The sequence below is a fragment of the Meriones unguiculatus genome, chromosome 1 (genome assembly GCF_030254825.1).
Source record: "Meriones unguiculatus strain TT.TT164.6M chromosome 1, Bangor_MerUng_6.1, whole genome shotgun sequence".
NCBI classification, from domain to species: Eukaryota; Metazoa; Chordata; class Mammalia; order Rodentia; family Muridae; genus Meriones; species Meriones unguiculatus.
The window spans coordinates 7,024,563-7,043,413 of record NC_083349.1 but is presented as its reverse complement, the minus strand read 5'-3'; the positions used below and the strand labels follow the sequence as shown (position 1 = coordinate 7,043,413).

General features: G+C 46.9%; 1 protein-coding gene across 5 annotated transcripts in view; it reads right to left on the bottom strand.

Annotated features, from left to right (window-relative positions):
- Positions 1–18,851, bottom strand: part of Plpp4 (phospholipid phosphatase 4) — a 129,609-nt gene that overhangs the window by 70,820 nt on the left and 39,938 nt on the right. For 3 of the 5 annotated variants that reach the window (XM_060380914.1, XM_060380925.1, XM_060380911.1), the window contains exon 2: positions 7,581–7,689. The exons of 1 other annotated variant lie outside the window; for it this stretch is intronic. In XM_060380914.1, coding sequence (XP_060236897.1) covers positions 7,581–7,689 — 109 coding nt within the window. Of the gene's footprint in view, positions 1–7,580; positions 7,690–7,786; positions 8,014–18,851 lie in introns of those variants that run through there. One more of the 5 variants, XM_060380922.1, reaches the window with a different exon arrangement.

The following is an 18,851-nucleotide window of genomic DNA, read 5'->3' as shown; positions in this document are numbered from 1 at the left end:
GTGAAGGAAGGTGGAAGAAAGAACTCTCAAAGTAGCAAAGTCTAGTTACAAGAGATGCCCCATGAGACACCAGAAAGCCTTCCTCCTTATTTGTCGTCATGTCTTTGTGACCATGAGTAACTGGTTTAGGATTGTCCTCTTATCACCTATGGCTCTGGATGACATGGGCTCGTTGAAAATCAACTGATCAAGTCATTTGGAAGGCAACTGCTAATATCTGTATAACATCAGGGCTTGCTGACATGATGATATACTTGTATGACTGGTCTGGAGCGTGAGGGTCATATTTAGTTTTTAGCAAGTATCTCAAACAGTACTAATGCTGGTGATTAAGAAACGCATTTTCACATTCAGATCCTGAAAACCAATGCCTAGAGCACTATTTTCTAATAGCGAAGACCGCAGTTAAGGCTCAAGAATCCATTTTACCTCCAAACGCAAACATCAAGTTCTCCATCCTAGTGGTTACTCATCCCTTAAGGACCTATGTATAGTTCATACCACATGCTCCTGAAGAGGAGAGGGCAGCGCACCAAATAGTGACCTTTAAGGACACCGCCACCAAGTTAAGCCTTCACAGAATAACATAAAAGGGAATAAAATGTTAAGGGAACTGTAATCAAAACGTTCCCATATGTGTAGGCAGAAATAAAACTCCAACTGAAATATGAGTGGGAAAGGCTTTCCCATGAGGCCCCAAAGGCTGGTAAGAGGGATTTTAGAACAGGATGTTTTGGCTCAAATAGAGGATAGAACATCAAGTGAGAAAAATGCAGGCTCATGGCCAAGAATGAGAGCTAGGGGAGTGGCTGGGGGCCTGATGGCAAAGGGCTTTCTTTAAGCACTGTTCCCTGACACAGATCTCTTGTTCTTACTTAGGTCTCTCTCCTACCCCCCTTCCTCTGCCAAGAGTAGTCTTCATTGTACCCACTCTGCAACTTTCCTAAGTAGATGCTATTTAGGATCATTTTATGACCACCATAAAATTTCCACATAGGAACGGAACTGCTTACTGGGCCAGTACTAAACACCCCAGAGGTGGGGCACAGTTTTCCCACCTCAGGAGCTCCTCCAGAAAAGGGGGGGGGGGCAGCCTTACAGAGTGCACAGCTCCTTCGCTGAACAGAAGCCCATTTGTGGCCAACTGCAGGATGCGGTTTCTCCTACGACCTAGCAACATTGTGGGCACCAGTCTCATGCTTTTGTCCTGGCCATGTTGCATGAACTGTCCTACATCAGCGCTTCTCAACCTGTGAGCTGGAACCACCAGAAAACACATATTGCCAATGGTCTTAGGAACTGAGGCACTGCTCCATGACAAAATTATAGTTACGAAGTAGCAACAACAACAACAAAAATTCATGGTTGGGCTCCCAAGACCATTGGAAATATGTGTTTTCTGGTGGTCATGACCCACAGGCTGGGAACCGCTGTCATATGTAGTGTCAGGTATTTGTCCCCAGTTGGAGGCAACATCTGGGGAGGCTTAGGAGGTAGGTGGGCTGGAGAAATATGTCACTGTGGGCTCTGAGGTTTCAAAAGCTGCAGATCCTTCCCAGCTCACTCTCCTTCCTTCCTGCTTGTAGTTTAAGATGTGAGCTCTCAGCTTGCTGCTCTAGTCACCATGCCTGACTGCTGCCACATTTCCCCACTGTGATGGTGACAGACCGTGTCCCTCTAGAACCATACCTAAAGCCTTCTTTAAGTTCCCTTGTTTATGGTATTTATCACAGCAACAGAAAAGGAACTAATACAGCATGTATGCGGTATCTCTAAAGAGCGGAGAGCTCAACACGGAGCAGAGGTACTTTAGCATCCCCCCACCATGCCTGTTACCTGGTGTCTCACCATATCCCAAAATGAATGTAACATGTACTCAAACTGTACCCACAGAGTACCAGGATCTCTTACACAATTAAAGTGTGCCCCACACAAACCCATGGGATCTGAGTGCTTTGCAAAGAAAGAAGGCTGGCAACAAGAAGGAACTGAACTTTCCAGGCCCCTCGCCAAAGCAGTATATGACCACTGTCTCCAAGTGGGTTCGCATACCGTATGCCCACCAGTGAATACCACATAGGAAATGTCCTCCATGTCCAGGTTCTACCCCTTCTGGAAATGGGTTCTGCTTCAGCACTGCTGCAAAGCACTGGACTGTCCCATCTGGGAAAGGACATGACTTGCTGAAACTTATCTGTAGAGGGAGGACATGACCACAGCAGGAAAGTGTGAGAACAGAAGGAGTCAAACCCAAAGCATTCCATGTCATGATTCTAGCGGGGGAGGAGGTCACTGAAGCTCACTTGTGTCACAACACAGGGCCAAAGTGCTTAAGGCTCTGGCACCTTACATAAAGAGAGGCGACAAAGCGATTTTAAAGATGACTCTAGCACACAGACATACAGCAAAGGCCCTACTTTGGGTAAACAATGGCACCCTGTCACCACGGAAGGGGCTGTCAAAGACTTAAAAAGAGACTACAAATTAAACTGTCCATCACCAGCCAAGTCTATCTCTTCTTCCATCCTCTCCCCGAACTGACTAGTTCCTATCTTCCTTAAAAGCATCCCAGAATAGGAAATCATCCTAGCAAATCATCACAGTGACAGGAAGATTCTGAGAGATAAAATCAGGTGTACTCTGTCCAGAACCAGAAGAGACAACAGCATTGAGTCTTAGATGGATATTTCCTTGAAAGGCAGAACTCTCTTTTCTGGTCCCTATTTAAGTCGAAATTACTCTTCAAAGGCTTTCCAGCAAGGCTGAACTCCCCAGCTGATATTTGTACCTGTGCCTCCACTAGAAAAGAAGCCACATCATATTTGGCTCTGCTTCCCTACTGTCTAGCCCTGGGCTTGGCTCACAGCAGATGCTTCATGGCTGCCTGGGTAGTGGATAATAATAATAACCATTAATCTGAAGGCATCCACCATCTGCTCCCATCCCTGCCTTCTCTGAGTCCTCACCCTATTGATATCCCGGAATAAACTCTGACTCAGCGGGCCCATGTGACCCTGTTCTCCCACTTTGGAGTCTCTGTGTCTGCATTTTCTGTGTGTGACATGCTGACACCACCTCTCCACCTCTCGGGTCTAAAAGGTGGCGACATAATGGCTTCTCCGAGTTGTGAGAAGGTCTGGGCTAGCTGCTAACAGTTGTAAAACCTTGGTAAAGTTGCTTGGTTTTTTCATCCTAAAGCTATTGAGCTGACGAAAACTGATGCCATTAGAGATTCTGATAAGCATTAACCGAGAAGCCACTTGTCATGTGAAGAGCATAAGCACTGTCCTCAAGAAACAACAGCTGCTGTGGTTTTGGTGGTGATGAGGATGGTAATAGATGACGGTGATGAAAATGATGGGATGAAGGTGATGATGATGATGATGATGATGATGATGATGATGATGATGATGATAGGAGTGAGTGATGGTGAAGATGATGATAGTGATGATGATGGTGAGGATCAGGACAATGATGATTGTGGTTGTTTGAATAGGAATGGCCACCACAGACTGAATTCTTGGCCCACAGGGGGTAGCGCTATTAGGAGGTGTGACCTTGCTGGAGTAGGTGTGTCCTTGTTGGAAGAAGTGTGTCACTGTGAAGGTAGGCTTTGCGGTCTCATATATGCACAAGTCTGGCCAGTGTGACACAGTCCCCTTCTGCTGCCTGCAGATCAAGATGTAGAACTCTTGGCTCCTCCAGCATCATGTCTGCCTGCATGCTGCCATGCTTCCTGCCATGATGATAATGGAACAAACCTCTCAAACTGTAAGCCAGCCCCAAATTAAATTGTCTTCTTTATAAGAGTTGCCTTGGATCTGGGCACAGGGGTCTTTTCTGAGACTGATACTCCAACCAAGGACCATTCATGGATATAACCTAGAACCCCTGCTCAGATGTAGCCCATGGCAGCTCAGTATCCAAGTGGCTTCTCTAGTAAGGTGAACAGGGACTGTCTCTGACATGAACTTAGTGACTGACTCTTTGATTACCACCCCCTAAAAGAGGGGAGCAGCTTTGCCAGGCCACAGAGGAGGACAATGTAACCAGTCCTGATGAGATCTGATAAGCTAGGGTCAGATGGAAGGGGAGGAGGACCTCCCCTATCAGTGGACTAGGGGAGGGTCATGGGAGGAGATAAGGGAGGGAGAGTGGGATAGGGAGGGAATAAGGGAGGAGGCTACAGCTGGAATACAAAGTGAATAAACTGTAATTAATATTTTAAAAAAATAGTTGCTTGGTCATGGTGCCTCTTTACAGCAATAAAACCCTAACTAAGACAATGATGATAAAGATGATGAATCTCCAGAGAAGTTTACCTGAATCTCTGTTCTGACCTTTCCAGATCCTATTTTATATGTGCAGGGTATATATGCAGGGTCCCTGAAGAGATGGCGCAGGCCTGATGTGACTTCCTGTTCTTCACATGGAGCCTTTATGGTCTCCCCTACCTACAACATGTTCTTTGGAAGTATGCTATGAATGCACAACATGACATTAACAGAGGTGTACCAAGCAACATTTATAACCCGCTGACATGGCCTACACCAACAGCAGGTGTTTAGCCGTGCTCTGACGAACCCCCCACACTCAGCAAGAAATGGTGACCTCTTTTGAATAACAGCACAACCTCTGGCAAGAGGCTGGCTGCTTGTGGATGAGAGAGAAATAGAGAAATGTGTTAGAACAAGACTCAGTGCTTCTAAAAAAAAAAAAAAAAAACAACTCCTTGGTCTGTCTCCTCTCTGGTCAACAAGAACAAAAAGTCATCGTGAAAAAACAAAACAAAACAGAAAAAAAACCCAAGCTCTTGGCCTTGAACAGTCCCACCATACCCAGACCCAGACCCTGAAGGAGCCACAGAGAGATAAGAGCAATTTGGGGCTTTTCTGAGGGTGTCATTACCACTTATTGTTTCTTTGGCTGCACTTGACACAGTCACCAAGCCTTTGCTTTATTATTTTTCTGGTTACATTTGACTAAGGGATTTTGATACTCACAAACACACAGGAATACTCATGACTCATGACTTGGGGCCCACTGATTATTGGATAAGGAGGCATCTGGATCAGTGCCAGCTCCCAAGAAAATTATTTTAGCTAGAAAGGAAATTCACCTTCAGATGAAAACATTCCCACCTATGTAAAAGACCCAAGGTTTTTAGGCCGGTAAGCTAGACAAGCCAGTAAAGGCACTCTCTGAGTTCCATCACCAGAATCCACATAAACTAAGAAGAGAACCAACTCTCACAAGATATCCTTTGACGGTGGCAGACATACCATCACATATGTGCATGTGTGCTTGCACACACACATATGCACATACACATACAATAGACAAGTGAGATTTTGAACTTCCAAGAACAACTGACCTAGATTATATATCAGTGAGACTGCATGTTCCACTCAACATTCTTCTGCAGACACTGGGAAAGCCTTTGAGAACCCAAAGCTGACAAACGCTAGCTCATATTAAGCTCTTAATAAAGTCTAGGAGAACAAATCTAATTATGGTGACAAAAGATGTTTTCACCTTTGAGTTGCAGTTATTTTAAATGGCGCACTTGCTCTCCTGTTGCTCTTCTGGACCACTCTGAATCATGTAGCCAAATGCATATGCTTCATCAACCACTATACATGAAGAAAAAGGTTGAACTTGTTTCATTGTAGGGTTAGAGAGTGAGTCAGTGCATGGAGCCAAATATACTCCTATTTTCCAAAAATCATGGCACTGGGTGACATTTTTGCATCTCATCCCAACCCCTGGCAATATGCAACTTGTTTCACCCCACTTATGTCTGTAGCCAGAATATCTACAGCATCTGCATCTAGTCTTCAAAACAATCATTGTCCATAAATCTAGGCCAGAGCCACAAATTTCTTTCAGTGTCCTGTAGGAACATTCATCTCCAAATTGCATTTTACAGCACACGAAATGCAAAGCCCGGGAAAGAATAGGTCTGTGTGATAAACAGATGCTTCCCCCTAATTGTGCTGTGGAGTCATTAGCCACACACGGGTTCCTTCATATCTAGGATTTATTGAGTTAGAGCAGCACTGGAAAAGGATCTTATTGTAATATGTGAGTATTTGTTATGCCTTACTGCCAACCCACCTTAATATTTCACTTTCCCTAAGATTTACAGAAATCTGTTTTAGTTTTCCAAGCTGAAAAGTAATTATTAAAAGCAACAGTAATAACACCTGAATGTTCATGCAGTATAGCAAGCATTTTCATTTGCAGAGATGAATATATTTCTAACCATCGTTACTTAAAAAGCTTTCCTCTGTGAAATAAAGATATTTCTTTCAAATAGTCTCACGTGCATTGTGAATGTTCTGGAATAGTCACCACAGTCCCCCAAAGCACAGACACAATGGTGGGTCCCCAGGAATCACTTTCACTCCACGAGGCAGCCCATCTGAAAGTTGTGCTATTGTTTCCAGTGGAGGGAGCACATGACTGCATCCTCTGCTATAGAATGTCTCACTCCAAGAGTGAGCGAGCATCAGTTAGTTCCCGAATCTCTGGGAACATCCAGGGCAGCCTCAAGGTGGACAGCTGAGCTCCATGGTTGTTACTCAGACACTGTCATTCACCAGCTGTGTGGCTTCAGGAAAGTTCCCTCATCTCTCTGGGAGGCACTTCTGACCCTGCAAGCTGTGGATAGTACTGACCCCTCCCTCCCTCTCTGACATAGTCTGGGACTATATGACATAGCCTTCCCATACACTCCGGCACACAGAGAGGAAAAGGTAAAAAGCTGTGACTGCCATGTGGTAAGAGGAGGTAAAAATAACCCCACTGCACCCACCAGCTGCTTGGGTATTTGCTCATTCGTTTTAGGAGAGAGATGCAGATAACAGCTGGTAGTTAGGCTATTATTAGCTTCTTATTTTTGTATGTGTTTGGATATATGGTATACATGTATGCACTTCTGTTGGCATGTGTGTGACACATGTATGTGTGTGTAGTGTGTAAAGGTCTCTAGTTGAAGTTGGAGTCAGGGTCTCATACTCGAACCACAGCTGACTGATTTGGCGAGTCTAGCTAGTACACTTGGTGAGAATCACTTGTCTCTACCTTCCATGTGCTGGGATCACAGGCTGGTCACCATACCCACTCAGCATTTACATGGGTTCCGGGGATCTGGTCTCCAGTCCTCACACTTGCGTGGCAAGTGTCTCACCCAATGAGCCACTCCCCCAGCCAACCACAGGGCCATCTCATCACCAGACAGTAGTTAGCAGCGCTCTCCTTTCAGGCTTATCCTGAAAGGAGAAGGGACAGGGAATTCTTGTCACCAGCTTCCAGCGTGTCTTTGCTACACTAAGTACAAACACTCAACATAACTCAGGGAAGCAAGTCTCTTCTCTTTCCAAAGTGTTGGGCAATCACAGTAGTGAGTGATCGGTGCCTGTGATGGTCTGGAATCGAGTTTTAAGTGGATGGGCTGCTTCCCTCTTTCTGTGAAGCTGCCTACTGTCTTCAACGGGAGTTAGAACAGCAAAGGTCAAAGCCCATTTGGTTCATGGTTGGGCCAGTGGACACACTAGCCAGAAAACCACAGTACTTACGAACATGAGGCGGGTAGGAATGTTGTCTGACTGCACCAAAGGGTTTTTATAGAGCCAGATCTCTTCCGGCTGGATGACTCTCTGGAATGGATCCAAAAACTCTGTAAAACTGAAACAAAACAGAGAAAAGGATATGACAGCTAAGCATTCAGGGGCTGTGGACAGGCCCCGGGAAGCCGTTTCTGCATGCCCATAAAGAAGCTTACCATCTTTTAGAAGGGGGAGATCAGACAGACAGCTTCAAGTGATGGTTCTCAGCTAGTTCCAACCACAGAATGACAAAGCAATGCTGAGACTTTAGAGTTCTATGTCACCTCTACAGCAAGATCTCGTTCCCCGGGTAAGGAAACAGCTTTGGAACTGCTTTACAATAACTCTAAGAACTCAGTCCCCAAAGGGAGCTGAAAGCCCAAGAGTCACACAGCAGCTCACACTGAGCTCAGGACCAGGAGGACAGCACAGTGTCTATGAACAAAATGGGTCTGAGACTGAAGTGGAGACTCAGCAGGCTCCCTTGACCTCACAAGGAGACAGGAAGTGTCCACTCTTCCCTCTTGTTGCTGAGATGAGGTCATGCTGCTATCACTCCCTCCACTAGAGGGCAGAGGAAGAATGAGGGGGATGAGGTGATGTTTTGATGGGGTGTTTTGGGTCTGCTAATGGGCTAGCTCTAAGCAACTTCTTTTTTCATTTTTTCACCTTTTGAGAACCCACTCCCCACACTCCTCAGCCTGAGCTATGTCTTCATTAGTTGGAGCAGTCATTAATGGGAAATGGTGGAGTGTGGGAGACAGGCAATATGAGTTTGCCTCTTTGGACTTCAGCCAGTAGTCTCTGCCCAGCATCTCCAGCCCCACCTCTACCTAAACCTCATTGCAAATGGTTTCAGGCATGAATGGTCATGAGCCAGAGCATCAAGAGGTTCTGGTGCTCCACTGCCAGGCTAACTCTTGATCCTGAGCCAATAGGATGGGAAGTGACACTAAAGTGGTGGCACTGGCAATGAAATACTTGGGATTCAGAGAAGAGTGGAAGAATGAAGAGAAGAGGATGGGCAGGACTGTACAACTGCCCCAGTGAGCGACGCCTGCAAAGTGGCCGGGGAGGGAGAGAATGTGGGAATGCAGGTGGGCAGATGGGAGTGGTCAAAGTCCAGTCCAAGCTTGTGCTTTGAGGTACTGTGGACCAAGATAAGGAGCATGGGTAGCTGTTAGAGGAAGAGGTGGATAGCTCCTCTAGGGACTTACTAAGGTGCCCCGAAGCTTGGTGTTCCCACAACCACCCTGTGGACCCGGAAAATCCTGTCTTAGGCAAAAGAGGATGGTCATTCAAGAGCCTAGCCGAATTGTGAGGTCTGAGCTGAACTGAGGACCTCATAACCTCAATATGGATCTTAAACTTGGGTATCAGACTATCAGGATCTGTCTGCATTTTCCCACACATGTTCAGCAGTGACCACACATGGACTGTGGGCTGAGAGCCTCTTGGGATGACTGGTTCCTAGGAGGCTCCAATCTTGCCAAACCTAACATGCACCCTGAGTAGCTTCACAGTAGTACCATCAAACGAACCAGCATCACAGTTGGTTCCACTGTGCATCTAAAAGAAGCCCAATCCCCCCCCCATGTCTGTTTTTACATGTCTTCCTAACCTTTCCTTCCATTCTCCCTTCTCTGCACCCTTACCTCTGACTGTGGGTGGGGTTTTAAATGCTAACATTCTCTGTACTTAGAAATTCCAAGGCAAAAGAGGTGCTTTTAACAGTTCTGCTCAGACCTGTGATCCGCAGCACCTCCACCTGGATCAAAAGAGTCACCTGGCTCATATTTCCCAGTATCGTCCTTGTCATAGAGACCAGCCAAGCCCTCACCAACCTAAGCCCAGAATGCATCTGTTGCAGAATGGGATCCCAGGTGCACCAAGAACCTGGTCTGCATAACTGCTATGGGCCCCGTGTCCTTTCTCCAAAGCAAGGCTATGCCATACCTCCCCTGGCGTCAGAAAACTGTGCCCTGGAACAGCCCTCCCCTGAGGCTGCTCTGTGCTATGAGTACAACACTGAGCCCGTGGGCCTGCAGGGTACCCACCTGCAACGGGGCAGCCTGGAATCAGGGGCCACAGCTGGAGACGGGTTGGAGCTTCCTAGAGACTTACTAGCCAGATTATAGACAGTGTGGACAGGGCCTGGGGATATGGATTTTAAACCATTCTCCCGGTGCCATGTTCCAGCTCTGACCCAAGCAATCCCTTACGGGGCTTGCGCTCTTGACTCCAAGAAACTTGATGACTTAATTTTCTTCACTGACAATCCTGGACCTTCGATCTGGCCCTGGCTATGTGGTGCAGGGAAAGTCCTTTCCTTAATAGCTCTAATCCTCAGTTTCCACGTCTGTGAACTGAGCACATCTCACTGAGCTGGGGTGGAGACTAAATTGAAAGAACGCACGTGGAGACTGGGGGTGAGGCTCAGCTGGTAGATGCTTGCCTGGCATGCACAAGGCCCTGGGTTCCATTCCCAGCATCATGTGAACGGGGTGCAATGGTGCACACGTATAGCCCATCTCCTGGGAAGTGGAGGCAGGAGGGCGAGCTCAAGCAATCTGAAGGCTAGCCTGTGCTATGAGAGAGGAAGAGGAAAATAAAAGGAAAGAGAGGGAAAAGGAAATGGAAAGGGAGAGAAAAAGAAAAGAATGGTGAGAGAAGGAAAGGACAATTTTGAAATACATAGAATACCCAACTAAACATGGGCAGAAAAAAAAAAAACTAGTATTTTTCCCATTTCCCACCATAATCCAGGCTCCAGTTTGTGTTTTTTACCAGTTTTTAGTATTTTTCTTTGACTGTGTCACAGCCTACTCCCTGCCTCCAGGTGTTTTAAAAGCATTTTAAATGAAATGCAATAAAGTGTGTTTAAAAGATTTTTTTTACACCAGATAGGCTGCCTGTGATAACTAAAACTCTTAGAATATTCCAATTTCTGTGACTCCACAATAAATCATAAAAAAAAAAACCAACTTGATTTTGTTCATGAGTTTGTAGCTCAGGAAATTCTGAGGGTCCAAGTGAAGAGTTCTTACTTAGGACTCTCTCCTTCAATCCCTTAGAACACTGGCTGAGACTGTGGTTATCTGGGGGCTGCATTAGGCTATCTGTCAAGACAGCCACCCACAGCCTGGCTGGAGCTCAACTGGTGGACCCACGCATTCCCATCCCCCCTGTGGTACTGAGGATTTCATCCAGCATCCGAAGAGAACCAGCCAAAAGCTAGCTGGCTTCTCCCAATCCAGCCTCGAGAGTCACCTAATGCCATTTGTGTGGTTTGGATGGTGATGACCTCAGTGGCTCATGTGTTTGAACCCTTGGCTCCTAGAAGCTGCTGCTGTTTCAGAAGGCTGTAGAACCTTCAGGAGATGGAACCTAGCTGGAGGAAATGAGTCACTAGACATTTACAGGCCCAGCCTGTTTCCTGTCCTTAGCTTCCTGATCTGTCCAAATGTAAGTGCGTGGCCTTAGACTCCCGCCACATCAAAGAGCTGCTTCTGATGTCCTTTCTGCCATGATAAACTTATCCTCAAGCCTTGAGCTGGAAAGACCCTTCATCCCTTTTGGTCAAGTATTCGGTCACACCAAGTGCTCACACACTTAGGATGAGTCTTAAAGTCTGCTTCAGGGAAGGGACACAGCTGCCTCCCCCTGACAGGTGTAGTGAGCCCCGGGTACAGGAGAGCAGACGGGTGAAGAATGTCACTTCATCCACCGCTGGAGCACCACTAACTCTAACGGTTCCACAGCCCACTGCCAGACCCCAGAACCACGACTCCTATTTCTTCCCCACAAAGCAGGCCACAGAGCCTGTGGTGGTGTTCATATACACACGTGTGTGTGTGCGTGCGTGTGGATTCCACAGGTCAGCTAACCTCAGATACTGTTCCTCGTATGCCATCCCCCTTTTTTTTGACTCAGGGTCTCTCAGTGGAACTTGGAACTTGCCCATTAGCCCAGCCACTAGGCTGTCTAGCCAGCAAGCCCTGGGGATCCACCTTTTCTGCCTCTTTAGCATTGGAATTACAAGTGTGTGCCACTCACTGTAGCCTTCCTTTTATGAGGATGGCGGGAGTTGAACTCAGGTCCTCCTGCTTTCACGTCAAACACTTCTCTCAAGTTATGCCCCCGGTGCTCGGGTTTTACTTTCTAAAAGTCAGATACAACTTTTCTAAAATGTTACCAAATACTGAGACTTTGGAACAGTCCCTCATGTACCCTGAGTAGCTGCAGCCAAAATACATCCATCAGGCAAATCGGCTCCCCTGGGAACAACAGTACTAAGAAAGATAGATGTCCCTTCTCCAGCCACTGGCGTCTGCCTCAGAGAATCCAGACAGGAAGGCAGCTGCTCAGAGAACCCACGGCATATAAAAGCAAATGGGGTCAGAAGAGGGCATGCAGAGAATGGCAAACCCTGGAGACAGCAACAGTGCCTCCAAGGGAGGACCTCCCCACCCCCATCCCTGGAAGCATCCTTCTACAAGCTCCTCAGAAACAGGCTATAAAGCAAGAAGTAGAAACTCTGGTTCTGTCCTGGGGCTTGGGTGATCATTCAGTAAGGAAGGTGCTTACTGCAAGAGCGAGCATGGAGACCTGAGCTCTGCCCCAGACCCTGCAAACAAAAGCAAGGCACTGCTGAGCATCCATAATCGCACCACTGAGGAAGGCACAGACAGAGGGAGCTCACTGGACCAGCCACCTTAGCCTACTTGGTGTGTTCCAGGAGGGTGATAGACTGTCTCAAGAAACAATGATAACCAAGGCCGATGACCATCTGAGAACTGAAGTCGGAGGACAGATACAGTGGTCCCCTGGCCTCCACACGCAACTGTACACAAAGCGTACCTGCATACACAAAACAGGCACATGAATATGCACACACACACACACACATGTGCACACACAAACACATGCATGCAAACTGAGGTATGGGACTGTGGAGGTACTGTCTCTAGTTACCTCATCACCCAAGCTCACTGCACACTGAGGACCTCCAACAGTGTGTCAGGTCTTAGGACCCCACAACTTGAATGTGCCCCAGAATCACATGGGGGTCTTGTGACTACATATCCGGGTACAAGGAGGCCTGGGAGCTAGCATTTTTAGAAAACTTCCTTCCTGATGATGGCATGATATTTAATTGCAGAGCAAACCAAGAACACAAAGAGATAATGGCTGGGGAAGTCTGCCCCAACTTCAATCTGGACCTTCGCTTAGCAAATCCCAGGGGATTCGTGTGCTTGCTGTGTGTTAGACTACATGTTCTCAGTAAGAGCCAGGGTCTCCTAGCTCTGGCCATTTGAGAACCAGATTGGCTTATTTATGCTATTATTTTTCTGCAGACAGAATCCCCTTGAAAGCTACCCTGATTACCTTAGAAGAGATTTCATGTCACTTTAATTATAAAATCAGCAGGACCTCCAACACACCTGCTAAGCATCAAAATAAACACAGTAGACCCCCAGGGCTTTCATCTAGTCCTTCACAGTGACCACAGAGCACAACTCTCCGAGAAGGGAGAGTGCCAAAGAGGTACTCCTATGCAGGGTGGAAGAGAATGGGAGAGGCCACCGAACTTCACTGCTGCTGTGAGGAAGGTCATGCCCACGTCTAGTCACACTCATCAGTAAAGCCTCGAGTATCGTTTCATACAAAGGGGAAAAAAAATCAACCCTGGACACTCAAAGATTCAGCGATATGAGTCACTCTACTTAGAGGAAAATGGCCCCAGCCACATTAGCAGTGTCTGCAGGCATCAGTGTCTGCAGGCATCAGCGTATGCCCGCCCAGTATGGTGACCACGTGTTTAGATTTGAAAAATAAAATTAAAAAAAAAAGAGTGAGAAGAGCATGGGGTAACTTTTTGACCCCTGACAGGAATATCAGTGTCCCAAATCTCTGATGGGGCCAGCCACCAGACAAAGGAAGGAACTTATTGCCTCCATTTTGAATGCCATTTCCCTGGCTCTGTTGAAAAAAAGAGATCTGAAGTAACTATGTGTGAAACATGGGGCCCTCTGCATGCAGATTGCATGGATCAATGCCCAGATCTTCACTGTGTAACACAGTATTCTTTACACTAGAGTAAGACTCCTAAAACTTAATTAAGCTTGATGACAAAAAATAAACAGAAGGGGAAGAATCCCATACCAGAATGAAGCACAGAAATCTAACAGGTCATAGGGTCAGTTACTCATTGCTTTCAAGACAAAAATCTGTTCTACAATGAAACTATGTAAGTAAAGATACAGCATTGTGTTTATTGTCCCCAATAAGCCCAGGTTCAGTAACAGGTATCAATCTAACCTTTAAGTAGTGAAGCCTTCTTGCTTAAGATGTTAACTACTGTCAACTTCAGTTCACTCAAAAACTAAATGTCGAAATACTGCTACTAAAGTAAATAGATGCCATTAGAGGCTAAAATTAATACATACATGTACCCTTTTCTTTCAAGAAAACTATGACTGTCAAAAATCAAGTGACTTGTTGGGCCAAAACTGAAGTACACTCCTACTTCCAGGAAAAGGAACAGCATCTGAGTCTATACTGATTTTACTTTCCCCTCAGCGAAGGGGAATGGTGTTCCCTAGCTTCTCAAGACATCCGAAGAACAGAGGAACAGAGAAAACGCAGACATGTTCCTCACCTTATGCTCAGAAACTTGCTCCTTGATTCATGCCTCATTCATGCAGAGTATTTGTTTAAATCTCCCATAAGTGCATCTCTCTCTCTCTCTCTCTCTCTCTCTCTCTCACACACACACACACACACACACACACACACACACAAAGTGCACACATGTACATAGCACAGAGTGCACAAATCCAAATGCAAGCATGTGAAGCCAAGCTGATTCAAGTGAGAGGGAAGTGTGCAGAACAAGTGAAATTTTGAGATGCAGAGAGAATCCACTAAAACTTACGGGAATAGAAAAGAGACAGAAGGGCTAAAGACAACAAAGAAGGAGGAACAGTCGAAACACTAAAATAGGGAGGAGTGAGGCCAAAGCCAAATGTCAAGAACAAACACCTTTTCCTCTGAGTGGACCTGCACCCTCCTCCTCCTGCTGCCATCTTCCTTTGGCCACCTGACCTCACCAAGCAGCAGGTGCAATTCCGGGGAGATAGACACCACCACTGTGGGGTCTCCAAGCCCCATTGGTCACTGGGAGATGACCCCAGATGAGGCCAGAGTCTAGACTGGCACAAGATGAGCCACTAATCTCACATCTACTCTCTCACATACACATGTGCTCACACACATGCACACTCCCATGCCCCCTGAGGTTAGTACCATTTCCATGGCTTAACTTGACTTCGGCGCCTATCTGATGCACACCTGATTTTGGAGGAAGGGCACCATAGGTAAGAGTTTTTCTAACTTTTTCCAGCTTTCGCTCAATCCATGTACTGTCTACAATACACCTGGGAGTGTCTTATGACACCAGTGACACTATGATGGTCCCAACTCTGTAAAAGTGGCCGTCACGGGATCCTGAACAATCAAATGGAGCAAGAAGGTCAACGTCTTTAGTTTCAGGGTTAAGAAAACTGTGTATGCATTAGTGCTTCACTACTCTGCTTTGAAGAGATTTCTAGTTTGGGATACCTACGTAGGTGGATTCCTGAAGTGATTCCCCCCAGCATACACACACACACACACACACACACACACACACACACACAAAGATCCATGGCCACTCCTTGTACCTCCAGGGTTATTTCACTGAGTATGACGATATATGCAGCCCAAAGCTGGGAACCAGGAGAATGGCCCATTTCAACAAATCACTAGTAGAACTTAGAAACAGGAAATTCCAGGCCAAGGGGGGAACAATGTCTCTTTTAACACAAATTGTCAAAGTTTTCGGTCTCTCTATCAGCCAGTAACAGCTTTTCCAATATGTGTGCCCATGGGCCTCTCCCAAGAAATGTGAATGCTCAGGGATAGAAAAATCATACATTTAGAAGACATTCCTCCCCATCCCTTCCCCCAACATTAATTACTACTCCAGCTATGCAGAAATATGAACTTGCAGATTATTAACTTGGTCCAAACCTCTAATTCAGCACTTGCCTGTTGGGTATATGAGAAAAGTCATTTAACATCTTCCAAGATTTCACATTCCCCTCAGTCCTCAGGATGACCATGTCTTCCAGGGCCACTGCAAGTATTTTATTCACAGCAATAAATGTTAGGGTCTGGCGTGGAGCCCCAACATTCCCAGAGTGAGAGGTTGCTGTTCTTCTTGACAGTTTGAACAGCAGTAACTCCCATGGGAGCAGGCCTGGATCTGAGACTGGCATCCCCCTTTAAGGATATCCTGAAGACAGTGGAGCTGTGTTTTGCGGAGGGCTCAGGCAAAAGAATGGTCACAACCACCACTTGACTTTTACCATTCAAGAGTGGCCCAGAAAGCTGTTCTCAAACCTTGAGATCTATAGGTGAAGGACCTGATGTGTGCCAAAAGGGCTGTACAGGCGGGAGGCGGCACTAAAGTGTGTTTCCTAATTGCACTGTTGGCTCTTCCTCTCCAGCGGGCCCTGCCAGACAAACCTCAAATGTGGCCAGCAGAGGAGGCTGGCCATTCCACACTTTTGGGAGCAGGCTATCAGATTTTTTTCATTAGTCCTGGGAACAAGAGGTGGAAAGCGGTTGTGGAGAGAACATATTGGTGGATTATCACTGAGCCAGTAAACCGGCAGCCAGACTCCAGATGGGTCTTCCTTTGAGCCTGAATCCTCGGAGACCTACCTCCAGGTACAAAGGTACCAATTAGAATCACAAGCAGAACCAATCATCACGCTGGGCACTGTCCTGTGCCAAGCACTTCATTCAGTGCTTTCCAAAGAAGCTTCGGGAATCCTCGGAACAACCTTCGGGTGGAAACTGACAGTGTGCAGTTCAGAACCAAGTGCGCTGCTTATAACACACGAGATGCCTGTCTAGGTCCATGCAGTTTTTTTTTAATTGAGTAGTGATTATGATTGATTATGAGTATGATCATGATTGAATATGATTATATGAGTACATAAATGGCATGGTGTGTGTGCAGAGGTCAGAGTTCATGAGTTGGTTCTCTCAGGTCAGCAGACTAATTTGGTGCATGATTTTACTCACTGAGCCAATTTCACTGACAGTCCACACAGCTCAGGCTGCCAGAATCCATTAGTCCTCTGGGCATCTACTCCAAGCTTAAGGAAGTCAGGGCTCTCATCCCTCCATCTCCAGCCTCACCCAGTGTGACTGGCAGGGCAGGTTCCTGCAGAAGGCAGTTTCTGGTTTCTGCGGTTACTGACTGTGGGGGGAGGGGAGGCCTAGAGGTACAGGGAAGGGTCTAGAGCAGCAGTTCTCAACTTTCCTAGTGCTGCTGGCTTCAATACAGCTCCTCACGTCGTGAGGACCCCCAACCATAAAATTATTTTCATTACTATTTCATAACTGTAATTTTTGCTGGTGTTAGGAATTTTAATGGAAATATATCAGAGACAAAGGATTGGCAAAGAGGGATTGACCCACAGGTGGAGAACCATTTATCTAGAAGGACACAAAACTCAAGCGTCTGCTCGAGACCAGATAAGGCCCCACTCCAGGTGCGCCCTTTTCCTTCCATTCTGAGATCGGCGTCGCTGCAGGAGCGTGAGGGACACTTGAGGAAAAGGGTGGACACAGGCTCCACCCCTCACTCTGAACACGCGCCCTGTTTAGCTGAGGCTACAGACTCTATGCGTATGAAGTGGGGCAGCTCATGGGCGTTACATTTGGACAGTGGAAAGTAAAATCAACACTTGGCGTCATGTGTGAGAGCAACATCTGACACCCGGAGGTTTTAGAAATCCTAATAGCGTATCTGTCTCCTACTCTGCTTCCAGGAATAATGCCCCCTAAACAAACAAAAAAAAAAGACTTAGTGAGGAGCCAGACAGGGTTTCCATAAGCCCATATTCAGCTCTCCTCTGGGGCCCTGCCCCAGCCCCTGCCCTGACTTTGCTGCTGTGTGGCCTTGAACAGCAAGCACTGTCCTCTTCCTGCATGTGAGTGTCTATGACACATGAACTCTGTCCAGGGTCATCACCTACGGTCATAATTCCCTCCCTCCACTCTCTAAATCCCTACAGCAGGGCTCCCTCCTTCCTTGCTGAGTGGACAAAGTACACGTAACAATTGCATCTACTACTGTCTATGCGCGCCAGCATAGGCCGGCTGGAGTAAGTGGCAGGACAGTGGCAGAAAGAGTGGCTAAGCCTGCAGATGATGCTGTCCATCCGCATAGCTCCTGGGTGTGGGCAAGGGGGGGATCAGAAGAGGATGGACCAGGAACAAGCTGCACGCGTGAAGCGACTCTGGCTGGTGGGACTCCTCTTCAGACCTTGGAAGCTCACTAGTGTGTGATCACTAAGAGTGGGCCCAATGACCGTTCTTTCCAGACCTATGACTCCATGTGATATGAAGTATGCACGTGGTGTCACCACCGTCAGCCTGACAGACACTCTAGGAGTCATGACTCTGGCTCTGTCTACGGGAGCCTTCAGAGGTCTAACCACAGAGAGAACACACAGCTGGGACACAGGGAGCACCATCCATGGGCTGGGGTCGAGAGCCGAATAAAAAGGAAGAGACGAAAATGAACTGAGCACCAGCATTCATCTCTTTCTACTTGTGACTAGCTGCTTTACATGCCTGCCTCCGTGTCTTCCCCACAGCAATGGGCTGCATCCCCATGAGCCAAAGTAGACCTTGTCTTTCTTAAGCTGGTCTTGTCATTCACTTTGTCGTTACAATTTTGCTACTAATATAGCATTCCTATCAAACATTCTCCCCAAGTACAAAAACCCCGAAGCTTACCAAGACTTTAAACCCAACAGGAACAAAGCCAAACCAGACAAGGAACAATGAGATAAGCATGGTAAGAACGAAGAAGTCATGGCTCAGTGACCACAGGCCAAAACACAACAACAAAACACCTCCACAAATACCAATGCTTCAATTGGGTGTTCCCAGTTTAAAAAAAAAAAAAAAACATAGAAGGCAGCCTGGAGGATGCCTGGGGGAAACTGTGGGCTGAGAGACTTGACTGCACTGGGCATCAAGTGATGAAGGAAGGACTGGCGATAAAGTGAGGACAGGGGCGTGTGGAAGAACACTTCCTTTGCAGAAGCTGCTGAAGCTATCAAGGGGCTCAGGAGCGGGGCATGCCAGTTACTTCTCTGCCGGTGTTCAGACAAA